Genomic DNA, 12,005 nt, shown 5'->3' with positions numbered 1-12,005 from the left:
ATTAATATATGAATATGTTTTGTAATTTACTGGCTTTTCAGTCACTTCAAGGAGACAACTGAAATAGATGCTGATCTAAAGTCAGCTCTTACATTTCAATCCACTTGCCAATGGTTACTTGCCAGTTATTTTTTTCCACACCTTTATCTCCAAATACAGAGCTTTCTTTTTTAATTAGAGTCCCTTGTTTTACTGCTCGTCCCTCATTGGTTGGCTGGTTGTTGATGCTCTGCCTCCAGGATGAATATAAAGAGGGGACCAGAAAGAGGGCTAAGCTCGGGGAACTTGGAAACTGCAGGTAAGTACCCAGACAAGTAATGACTAAACTATTATGTCACATATTGAACATACTATTTTCATCTTTCTGTTGTTACTTTCTAGAGACACATCAATTCAATCAAGGGAAAAAGGAAACAGGTAAACAATCAATGTTGTTAGCTTTTCAAAAATAAAATCAATATAGGAAAATGAATACTCTCTAAACCCTCTCTGAATTATGCTAACTTGAAAAAATAAATCAATAAAAACCTAGACATACCACTACCATATTCTTGATTATCATCGTTTATAGTAATTGCAAATACTATTTTAGGATTTGTTACAAAAATGCCTGTGATGTTCTGTACAATAACATAGAAATGCATTCAATCACCGAACCTCACTTACAACGCATTTCCTTATAAGTTATACACAGTTTGTATATTATGTTTAACTGCTACAACAGGGACCAAAATAAACAATGTTTTTGGTTCACAGCCTTCAAGATGTCAGCCGACGCCCTCATGGCGGAGTTTGGGGCTGCTGCTTCCTTCCTGAGAAAGTCAGATAGAGAGCGCCTGGAGGCCCAGACCCGACTCTTTGACATGAAGAAGGAGTGTTTTGTGCCCGACCCAGAGGTGGAGTACGTTAAAGCCAAAGTCACTCTAAGAGATGGTAACAAAGTCACCGTTGAAACTGAGTTTGGAAAAGTAAGTATATTGACACTGAGAAACGGCATTGGGAGAATGCTTGTTTCAATGTTAACTAATTACTTTTATGACAATTTGAGTTGAGAGATATTCCCTGTGGTAAATCGTTTCAGACTGTAGTCCATAAGGAGGAAGATATTCACCCTCAGAACCCGCCAAAGTTCGATAAAATTGAGGACATGGCGATGTTCACCTTCCTCCATGAACCTGCTGTGCTGTTCAACCTCAAAGAGCGTTACGCAGCATGGATGATCTACGTGAGTCTGACAACATATCTAACCATCTTCCTACTGTATGACATCTTTAATTCAATCAATAAAGAGTTGTTTTATCTGTCTCTGTCAACAGACCTACTCAGGGCTGTTCTGTGTGACTGTCAACCCCTACAAGTGTCTGCCAGTGTACGATCAGGCGGTGGTCAACGCCTACAGGGGGAAGAAGAGGAGTGAAGCTCCTCCTCACATCTACTCCATCTCTGACAACGCCTACCAGAACATGCTGTCAGGTATGTTGGGCTCTTTGTAATGCAATGCTTTGTAGTCTCTGACACCATCCTAACATGTTAATTACTACTGAACACTGTCTTACATTTTGCAGACAGAGAAAACCAGTCTGTCCTTATCACGTGAGTATTTCATAATAGTGACATCTGATTCCATTTTAAAAAGTACCGTTTGTGTTTTTGTCTTGAGTTCACACGCCTGTTGTTTTGTAGTGGAGAATCTGGTGCAGGAAAGACTGTGAACACCAAGAGAGTCATCCAGTACTTTGCCAGCATCGCAGCTGTTTCTGGCAAGAAGGATGCTGCTCAGGAGAAAAAGGCAAGTTTGATTTGATATATTATGATAACTACAATACATAGATTTTTTTCTGGCTTACATTTGTGCACATATTGAATGCGCAGGGCACCCTGGAAGATCAAATCATCCAGGCCAACCCTGCTCTGGAGGCCTTTGGGAATGCCAAGACCATCAGAAATGATAACTCCTCCAGATTTGTGAGTTCCTTTTTTTGATAATTGTATTAAGGATGCATTCTCTGATTTTCATATTGTGCCCAACTGTGCCCCAAACTCAAATGTCCTCCCTGTTGGGGGAGTAACAAAGACTTTGTCTATAAGTACGATTTTTTTTAATGAATCAATCTTATTTATTTTCTTGCTGCTCACAGGGTAAATTCATCCGAATCCACTTTAGTGTCAGTGGAAAGTTGTCTTCTGCTGACATTGAGACATGTAAGCAATGTGGCATGAACATCTCCACTTTGCAGCACACCCCCCTGGAAGAATGTGGACTATATCACATCATCTCATTTGATATTTTTGTCAGATCTGCTGGAGAAATCTCGTGTCACTTATCAGCTCAAGGCTGAACGAGACTACCACATCTTCTACCAGATTCTGTCCCAGAAGAAACCAGAACTGCTGGGTGAGTCCTCCATATACATTTGACCTAAAAGAAACGCCACGAGCTCGGACTAAAACGTTTCTCTTGAACAGATATGCTGCTAATCAGCAACAACCCCTATGACTACGCCTTCATCTCCCAAGGAGAGACAACCGTAGCCTCCATTGATGATGCAGAAGAGCTGATGGCTACTGATGTAAATGAAACATAGTGCTGGTTAAAAAATCCACATATAAAGTTTCACAGCTAACTCAAGTTTCATTTTCATTGTTTAAGGAAGCTTTTGATGTCCTGGGCTTTACCCAAGAAGAGAAGAACGGCATCTACAAAATGACTGGGGCTGTCATGCATTTTGGAAACATGAAGTTCAAACAGAAGCAGAGGGAAGAGCAAGCAGAGCCTGACGGCACAGAGGGTAAAGGATCTTCAGTTGACTTTTACTCAAGAATGTAACTACCAGAAAGTCATGCCTTATGTTGAAAATGTTCCCTGTCACTAAATCCATTACAGATACGGACAAAGTTGCATATCTGTTGGGCTTGAACTCTGCTGACCTCATTAAGGGCCTTTGTCACCCAAGAGTGAAAGTAGGCAACGAGTGGGTCACCAAAGGTCAAAATGTGCAGCAAGTGAGTTGAAAATGCAAGCAATGCATCAGACCTTTAAAAAAGACTGTAAATGTAATGGATTTCATGCAATTATCCAGGTGAACTACTCTATTGGAGCACTGGCCAAGTCAGTGTACGAGAAGATGTTCCTGTGGATGGTGGTGAGAATCAACCAATCTCTGGAGACAAAGCAACCCCGTCAGTACTACATCGGCGTGCTGGACATTGCTGGATTTGAGATCTTTGATGTGAGTATAAAATGTTATATGGAGTTGTAAGGATCAAACACACTTTCCCTAACTTCTTTCTTTCAATGCTCTTCCTAGTTCAACACATTTGAGCAACTGTGCATCAACTACACTAATGAGAAGCTGCAGCAGTTCTTCAACCATCACATGTTTGTGCTGGAACAAGAAGAGTACAAGAAGGAGGGCATCGTGTGGGAGTTCATTGACTTTGGTATGGACTTGGCAGCCTGCATTGAACTCATCGAAAAGGTTGGTGCAGAGATAAACTTCAGAATTCATGTAACAAATGTAAGCTATACTTTTTGACTGGTTTCCATACAGTTCTAATCATTTCCTTCTCTCAGCCCATGGGCATCATGTCCATCCTTGAAGAGGAGTGCATGTTCCCCAAAGCCAGTGATACCACATTTAAAGCCAAGCTGTATGACAACCATCTGGGTAAAAGTCCAAACTTCCAGAAGCCCAGGGTAGTGAAGGGGAAAGCAGAGGCTCATTTCTCCCTTGTTCACTATGCTGGTACTGTTGATTACAATATCTCTAACTGGCTGGTGAAGAACAAGGACCCGCTGAATGAGACCGTGGTGGGACTGTTTCAGAAGTCCAATCTCAAGTTACTGGGCATCCTGTTTGCTGGGTATGCAGGTGCAGATTCAGGTAAGAGATCTTTATATGCATTACATTAATGCGCACAATGTTCAAATGCTTACTGCACATATTCTTATTTAATATTTCATATTCTATAACTCATTGCATTCCATTTCGCTGTAAATTACTATATTTGATTACAGTGTCCTTAAAGTTATTTTTGTTTTACATTAGATTTCTTGTTTTATATTGAGATTCTTTGTTTTATATTTTATGTATGCACCATGACATCAAGTCAAATTCCTCGTATGTGTGAACCTAATAAACCCGTTTCTGATTCTGATTCTGATTCAACACCGACAATTCAATTATGAAGAAAATTAGACTTACCTTACCATCTACTATTTCCATACATCCATAGATGCAGGAGGCAAAGGAAAGGGAGGAAAGAAGAAAGGCTCTTCCTTCCAGACTGTCTCTGCACTGCACAGGGTAAAATATGTCTACAGTTTGGTATGCTTGATTGAGTATGTGGGACCTGTTAATATATTGTCTTCATTTAAAGGAGAACTTGAACAAACTGATGACCAATCTCAAGTCAACTCACCCCCACTTTGTGCGCTGCCTCATCCCCAATGAGACCAAGACTCCGGGGGCGATGGAGAACCCTCTGGTCATGCACCAGCTGCGTTGTAACGGTGTGCTGGAAGGCATCAGGATCTGCAGGAAGGGATTCCCCAACAGGGTCCAGTATGGGGACTTCAAACAAAGGCAAGAAATGGCTCTTTCACAACTAGGGTTTTTGATATTAAATACATTTGTTAATTTGCAATCATATTGAATAATTGTAATACTGTTTGGTTGTATTATTTCAGATATCGCATACTAAACCCCAATGCTATCCCTGACGGACAGTTCATTGACAATAAGAAAGGAGCAGAGAAACTTTTGGGCTCCTTGGATATTGACCATGAGCAGTATAAGCTGGGACACACAAAGGTTGGTTGTGTTTACAAAGAGGAGGATTTGGTGTTGGTATAAATAAGTGTGCTAGGAAAAAGTTAAGAAAACGTTCTGTCTTTTTTCAGGTGTTCTTTAAAGCCGGTTTGCTTGGTCTTCTTGAGGAGATGAGAGACGACCGACTCTCTCTCATCCTCACCGGAATTCAAGCGAGATCCAGAGGAGTACTCGCTAGGATTGAGTTCCAGAAAATTATGGAGCGCAGGTTGGTGCTGAACTTTGAACTTTGACTGTAATAAGACAAGGTGAATAAAGAATTCAAGCTTACAGATGTTGTCTACAGGGAGGCCATACTGGTGATCCAGTGGAACGTGCGAGCCTTCATGAGCGTCAAGAATTGGCCCTGGATGAAGATGTACTTCAAGATCAAACCTCTGCTGAAATCAGCTGAGTCCGAGAAGGAGATGGCAAACATGAAGGAGGAGTTTGTGAAGCTCAAAGAGGCTTACGCTAAATCTGAGTCCCGCAAGAAAGAGCTTGAGGAAAAAATGGTCACCCTCCTCCAAGAGAAGAACGACTTGCAGCTCCACGTTCAAACTGTAACATCAGTCGTTCATTTTTCAGTAAATGTACAGAATTGTACTAAAATGTGAATGAATAACAGCATTTGTTTTATCTGATGTCTGCAGGAACAAGACAATCTCTCAGATTCTGAGGAGCGCTGTGAGGGTCTGATCAAGAGCAAGATCCAGCTTGAGGCCAAAGCCAAAGAGCTGACAGAGAGGCTGGAAGATGAAGAGGAGATGAATTCAGAGCTGACTGCTAAGAAGAGAAAGCTGGAGGACGAGTGTTCAGAACTCAAGAAGGACATTGATGATCTGGAGCTGACTCTGGCTAAAGTGGAAAAGGAAAAGCATGCCACAGAGAACAAGGTAATAACTGCAGATATCAATGGCAGGGCCAAAGCCACACAAAAGGATCCCCAGACTGCAGATTCCTGTTTTGGTTTGGTTTGGTCATTGCAGGTTTAAGGACCGGTGACTGTATTCATAAATAATGTTTCTATATTCCTGACTCACAATAATCTGTTTTCTAAGGTTAAAAACATGACTGAGGAGATGGCAGCTTTGGATGAAATCATTGCTAAGTTGACCAAAGAGAAGAAAGCTCTTCAGGAAGCTCATCAGCAAACGCTGGACGACCTTCAGTGTGAGGAGGATAAAGTCAACTCTCTGACCAAGGCCAAAACCAAGCTGGAACAGCAAGTTGATGACGTGAGTGCAATGGTATTTGCAACTAAATCTCAAATCCTGTATAGACAATATATGGGTAATGTTTGGATGTTGTTGTTTGTTAGCTTGAAGGATCGTTGGAGCAAGAGAAGAAAGTCAGGATGGATCTGGAAAGAGCCAGGAGAAAATTGGAAGGGGACTTAAAGTTAACCCAGGAACATTTGATGGATATGGAGAATGCCAAGCAGCAGCTGGAGGAAAAACTCAAAAAGTATAACTTGTCTTTTATAATCTCACACTCAATGCCCATTGTGCAACAACAGCTGATTACCAACATGAACCCTTTTGCCTTTTTTGTAGGAAAGACTTTGAAGTCAGCCAGTATTTAGGTAAGATTGAAGATGAGCAGGCCATGGGGGCTCAACTCCAGAAGAAACTGAAGGAGTTACAGGTAACAGGCTTATTGGTTGTGGTGTATTCCCCTTACCCCATCTCCAACGTTTTAAACATATGATGAATTTCTTTAAGGCTCGCATTGAAGAACTGGAGGAGGAACTGGAGTCAGAGCGAGCCGCTCGAGCCAAGGTGGAGAAACAGAGGGCCGACCTGGCCAGAGAGCTGGAGGAGATCAGTGAGAGGCTGGAGGAGGCCGGGGGAGCCACTTCTGTCCAGATCGAGATGAACAAGAAGAGGGAGGCCGAGTTTCAGAAGATGCGCAGAGAACTCGAAGAAGCAACTCTGCAGCATGAGGCAACTACTGCTACCCTCAGGAAGAAGAACGCAGACAACGTGGCTGACCTGGGAGAGCAGATCGACAACCTGCAGAGAGTCAAGCAGAAGCTGGAGAAAGAAAAGAGCGAGCTCAGGCTGGAGCTGGACGATGTGGTGTCCAACATGGAGCAGATTGCCAAAGTCAAGGTAAGCTAATTAAAAGCATGCTTCTCTTTTTAGGAATTATGCAGAAGTGTTGTCCCTCTCATGTCTGTTGTAGTTCATATGAAGCTCCTGGTAAACTTGGATAAGCACAAAGTCTAGAGTTTATCTTTGGCAGGGTTCTTACGGTTATGAAAAATCTGGAAAAGTCATGGAAATTCTAAATGCAAATTCCAGGCCCTGGAAAAGTTATGAAAAACAATATTTTTCCCAAAGTTTTGGAAAAGTCATGAAAATGTAACTAAAGTTGCATCAAGTATAATTTATATTTTATCTAATCGCCGAAATAGTAATACTATAATGATAATAAATACTGTATCATAATGAAACGTAAAATGGCATTTAACTGTCACGGTATTTTTCTGGTGAGAGGTGTTTACAATCACGCTCTCTAGTCTACAGTGGTTATTTTGATATGAGTTATTTGTTTTACAAACTGTTTCATATGCAGACCTTATTTTCCTGTTCCATGTTGTAATAAACAATTTTCTGTGGTACCACTGAGAAAGAGTCATTTCTTTTGGTCATGGAAAATTAGTCAAAGGTCATGGAGAAGTCATGGAGAAGTCATTGAAATCATTGGTGAAAAAGTGTATGAACCCTGCTTTTGGTAAAACCAAGCTCGCTGTTAGCAATCTTATGCTAAGCTAAAACCACTAGTTGCTGGCTTAATGAAATAGTATACAGAAAACACTGCTTGGGTTGTAGACATTGTATGACTTGCTTCATAATATGACTTGCTTTACTCAGACCAACCTGGAGAAAATGTGTCGCACTCTGGAGGATCAGATGACTGAATACAAGACGAGATCAGAGGAAGGCCAGCGTATCATCAATGACTTCACAATGCAAAAAGCAAAGCTTCAAACTGAAAATGGTAATCATTTTAAAAGCACACACAATTAGTGGAGTTTCTACTGTTAGATGATATTTGGTAAATAAAGATATACCACCTTTATTTTACAGGTGAGTTAACCAGGCAGCTGGAGGAGAAGGGCGCTTTAGTCTCTCAGCTGACCAGAGGGAAGCAGTCTTACACTCAGCAGATTGAAGACCTGAAGAGACAGCTGGAGGAGGAAGTCAAGGTAGCTGTTAAACTGATTTTAGCATACAGAGCCTGATCTCTAATAGCAAAATGACTTGACTTCATGTTTCTTTATCAAAGGCAAAGAATGCACTTGCCCATGCAGTGCAGTCTGCTCGCCATGACTGTGATTTATTGAGGGAGCAGTATGAGGAGGACCAGGAGGCCAAAGCTGAGCTCCAACGCAGTTTGTCCAAGGCAAACTCTGAGGTGGCTCAGTGGAGAACCAAGTACGAAACTGATGCCATCCAGAGAACTGAGGAGCTGGAAGAAGCTAAGTAAGGATCACGTTGGTAATTAGCAGTTATATTGATCAATTTGAGGACAGTTCCTATGCTATGGTTTTCCCATTTGAACTGTAATCAAATGTAAACTAATGATTTCATTTTTGTCGTTAGGAAAAAGCTTACTCAACGCTTACAGGATGCGGAAGAATCGGTTGAAGCTGCTAATGCTAAATGTTCATCCTTGGAGAAAACCAAACACAGACTTCAGGGTGAGATAGAAGATCTCATGGTGGATGTGGAGAGATCTAATGCTGCTGCTGCAGTGCTGGACAAGAAACAAAGAAACTTTGACAAGGTACAAAAACATATAAAATAACATCCTGATAAGTGTGTTCTCGACTCGTACAGAATAAATTATGAATTTACACATTTAGTGTGTGAATAATTCAATAACATAAACGTATTTAATCAACAATGTTATCAGGTCCTGGCTGAGTGGAAGCAGAAGTACGAGGAGTGCCAGACTGAGCTGGAAGGCTCCCAGAAAGAGGCCCGTTCTCTCAGCACCGGGATCTTTAAACTGAAGAACTCTTATGAAGAATCTCTGGATCATCTGGAGACCATGAAAAGGGAAAACAAGAATCTGCAAGGTATGAAGATATAATTGTACTTGATTCATCTTTTAACATACACTTAAATAAAGTGGGGAGGTTGGACCTAGGATAGTAAAATGAATGTATTTGAACAAAAAACAGAGGAAATGTCGGACATGACTGCGCAGCTCGGTGAGGGAGGAAAGACCATCCACGAGCTGGAGAAGACCCGCAAACAGCTGGAGCAGGAGAAGGCTGAGATACAGTCTGCTTTAGAGGAAGCTGAGGTGAACAAACATCTTTTCATGTACACGCCATCTTTTCAATGTTCCCTTCTCTGGAATACCCTCTGATGCTTTGAAAGACAAAACAGTGATTTGCTGTTTTTTGAACAGAGTTCCCTCGAGCATGAGGAGAGTAAGATCCTCCGAGCGCAGCTTGAGTTCAACCAGGTTAAAGCTGACATTGAGCGGAAGCTGGCTGAGAAGGAGGAGGAGATGGAGCAGTCCAAGCGCAACCATCAGAGAGCGGTGGACAGTCTGCAGAGCTCGCTGGATGCTGAGACTCGCAGCAGGAACGAGGCTCTCAGAATAAAAAAGAAGATGGAGGGAGACCTCAATGAGATGGAGATCCAGCTGAGCCTCGCCAGCAGGCAGGCAGCAGAGGCTCAGAAGCAGCTCAAAGCAACCCATTCTAACCTCAAGGTACAGAAGAGACTATACATGTTGTCTTTATTCTATTCATTCTTGGATTAAAAGATGTTCCAAAATCTTTCTGAATAGGATGCGCAGCTTCAGCTGGATGATTCTCTCCGGGCCAATGATGATCTGAAGGAGAACATTGCTATGGTGGAGAGACGTTCCAACCTGCAGCAAGCGGAGCTGGACGAGCTGAGGTCTCTGGTGGAGCAGACGGAGAGAGGACGTAAAGTGGCTGAGCAGGAGCTGCTGGATGTCAGCGAGAGAGTTCAGCTGCTGCACTCTCAGGTATGTCAGACATCACGTCATCTGAGTGTATATCCATGTTGCACACTAATTGTACTAAAAGTAAGCATGTGTGATTCTGTGCAGAACACCAGCCTGCTGAACCAGAAGAAGAAGCTTGAATGTGACACAGCTCAGCTGCAGAATGAGGTGGAGGAGGCGGTGCAGGAGTGCAGGAATGCTGAGGAGAAGGCCAAGAAGGCCATTACTGACGCTGCCATGATGGCAGAGGAGCTGAAGAGGGAACAGGACACCAGCTCTCACCTGGAGCGGATGAAGAAGAACATGGAGCAGACCATCAAAGACCTGCAGCACCGTCTGGATGAGGCGGAGCAAATCGCCATGAAAGGTGGCAAGAAGCAGGTTCAGAAACTGGAGGCCAGGGTGAGTACCCCTATCTTCCTCTGTGGTGCCTCACATAAGCAGTTTACGATACAATGAAGCTTAATCAATGTCTGTTCGTTTTAAGGTGAGAGAGTTGGAAAATGAGGTGGATATGGAGCAAAAGAGGAGCAGTGACTCGGTGAAAGGTATCCGCAAGTACGATAGACGCATCAAAGAGCTCACCTACCAGGTACAAGCACTCTGTCAGTGATACACATTCACCTGAAGATCAAAGCTTATATTTGAATAGGAAATAAGACTCATGTCATTATTTAACAGGCGGACGAGGACAAAAAGAATCTGAGCCGTCTGCAGGACTTAGTGGATAAGTTGCAACTGAAGGTTAAATCGTACAAGCGATCTGCAGAGGAGGCTGTAAGCAAACCTTCCCCTTCTGATGTATGGTCTATTTGCCTCTTTATGAAACAGCTCAATAACAATTTAAAATGTTCTCATGTTTTCTTCAGGAGGAACAGGCCAATGGAAATCTGGGCAAGTTGCGCAAGACACAGCATGAGTTTGAGGAAGCAGAGGAGCGGGCCGACATCGCAGAGTCTCAGGTCAACAAGCTGAGGGCAAAGAGCCGGGACATTGGCGTTAAGGTCAGTAATCACCAATAATAATCACACAGTATATAAGTGTTTTGAGTATGAAATGAGTTGGCAGGAATACAAAAATCTGATTATCTCAAATGTTTTTCTTTGCACAGAAAGCACACGAAGAAGAGTGAAGCCTTCAACGGGATCCTCCAAATGAGTGTAGATTTAGTTTCTTTATTCTCCAGGCAACACGAGTGGAATAAATGAATGCAACACTTTATGTTTGTATTTTCTTTCTTTGGAAAAAGGTGAGTCTGCTCTACAAAGAAAACAATGGAAGTAGAAGCCTGCTCTCTGACGTAGTCTCTTTCATCAAATGAATGCAGCGCCTCCCAACATCCAAACAAGAGCTGCTTTCATGTTTTGACATGAGAGGAGTGGAAGAGTTCAATAGTGCTCATCTTTTGCTCATACCCGCTGAATGTGGTTGAGACCTGCTTACAGTGTTCTCTCATTCTAATCAAGCTATTGGCAACATGGTGGGTCAGATGATCCAAACAGTGTGGATTTTAGGGTTCAAATTATTTCTCATAGTGCAAACATACACAAGATTATCGTACCAAACAAATCAAACTAGCAACTGAGGTGAATTACTCTCAGCCACCACTAGATGGTCAAAGAGCTCCAATAATAACAATGTAATTCTCCATAACGATAGACAAAACCATTTTTGAATATGTTTTATTTTGAAGGAGTAGCCAGTGCAGTGATAAATAAGTGAAACAAATGGAATATGATTGAATTGAAGTTAACACATTGATTGACTGCATGTTGAAATGACAAATATAAACAAATGTTACATTTCTTTAGGTGATGGCTGAGAATGTGTGTATTTTGTAGACTTCATACTACAGTCAGCAGCCAATCCGGTTTATCAAACATGTGCGCGTTTAAAGAACAACACATATTTCTATATTAGTAGGTTGTATAGTAATTATTGCAAATCTGCTAAATTTGTATTAGGAAAATTGATTTGTTATACCTTAAAGTAAGAATTTCGACTCACCAAAACAGCATTTATTTCTGTGGGCCTTATATTCACTAAGTAAATAAGCCTTGTATATCCGGCTGCATTCCCAAAGAACAAACAGATAGCCTATCTATGTTTGGTCTTTGGGAATGCAGCCGGAAAAGCCCTTAAATATCGCTGATTCTGTTCTCTATCACTGTGTAATACAAGATAAGCTATCCGTCA

At 41.9% G+C, this 12,005-nt stretch overlaps 1 protein-coding gene across 1 annotated transcript; it reads left to right on the top strand.

Moving 5' to 3' along the window:
* Window positions 1-764: 764 nt before the first annotated feature.
* On the top strand, window positions 765-11,009 carry LOC104941941 (myosin-7). The gene is made up of 37 exons (XM_010767111.1): window positions 765-968; window positions 1,082-1,225; window positions 1,317-1,473; window positions 1,566-1,593; window positions 1,684-1,789; window positions 1,873-1,965; window positions 2,139-2,202; window positions 2,297-2,395; window positions 2,467-2,570; window positions 2,651-2,789; window positions 2,885-3,003; window positions 3,081-3,230; window positions 3,309-3,479; window positions 3,575-3,884; window positions 4,237-4,307; window positions 4,381-4,586; window positions 4,691-4,814; window positions 4,904-5,040; window positions 5,119-5,374; window positions 5,465-5,707; window positions 5,873-6,049; window positions 6,133-6,278; window positions 6,368-6,458; window positions 6,536-6,925; window positions 7,691-7,817; window positions 7,907-8,025; window positions 8,106-8,302; window positions 8,423-8,606; window positions 8,736-8,901; window positions 9,007-9,131; window positions 9,240-9,548; window positions 9,627-9,830; window positions 9,915-10,211; window positions 10,297-10,401; window positions 10,491-10,586; window positions 10,679-10,813; window positions 10,921-11,009. Exons 1-37 carry the CDS (start codon window positions 765-767, stop codon window positions 10,939-10,941), a joined length of 5,814 nt encoding a protein of 1,937 aa, XP_010765413.1. The 3' UTR covers window positions 10,942-11,009.
* The last annotated feature ends 996 nt before the right edge of the window (window positions 11,010-12,005 follow it).

The sequence above is a fragment of the Notothenia coriiceps genome, unplaced genomic scaffold (genome assembly GCF_000735185.1).
Source record: "Notothenia coriiceps isolate Sejong01 unplaced genomic scaffold, NC01 NC01_scaffold00004068, whole genome shotgun sequence".
In the NCBI taxonomy this organism is placed as follows: domain Eukaryota; kingdom Metazoa; phylum Chordata; class Actinopteri; order Perciformes; family Nototheniidae; genus Notothenia; species Notothenia coriiceps.
The sequence above is the reverse complement of the archived record's forward strand: the minus strand, read 5'-3'. Positions and strand labels throughout refer to the sequence as shown.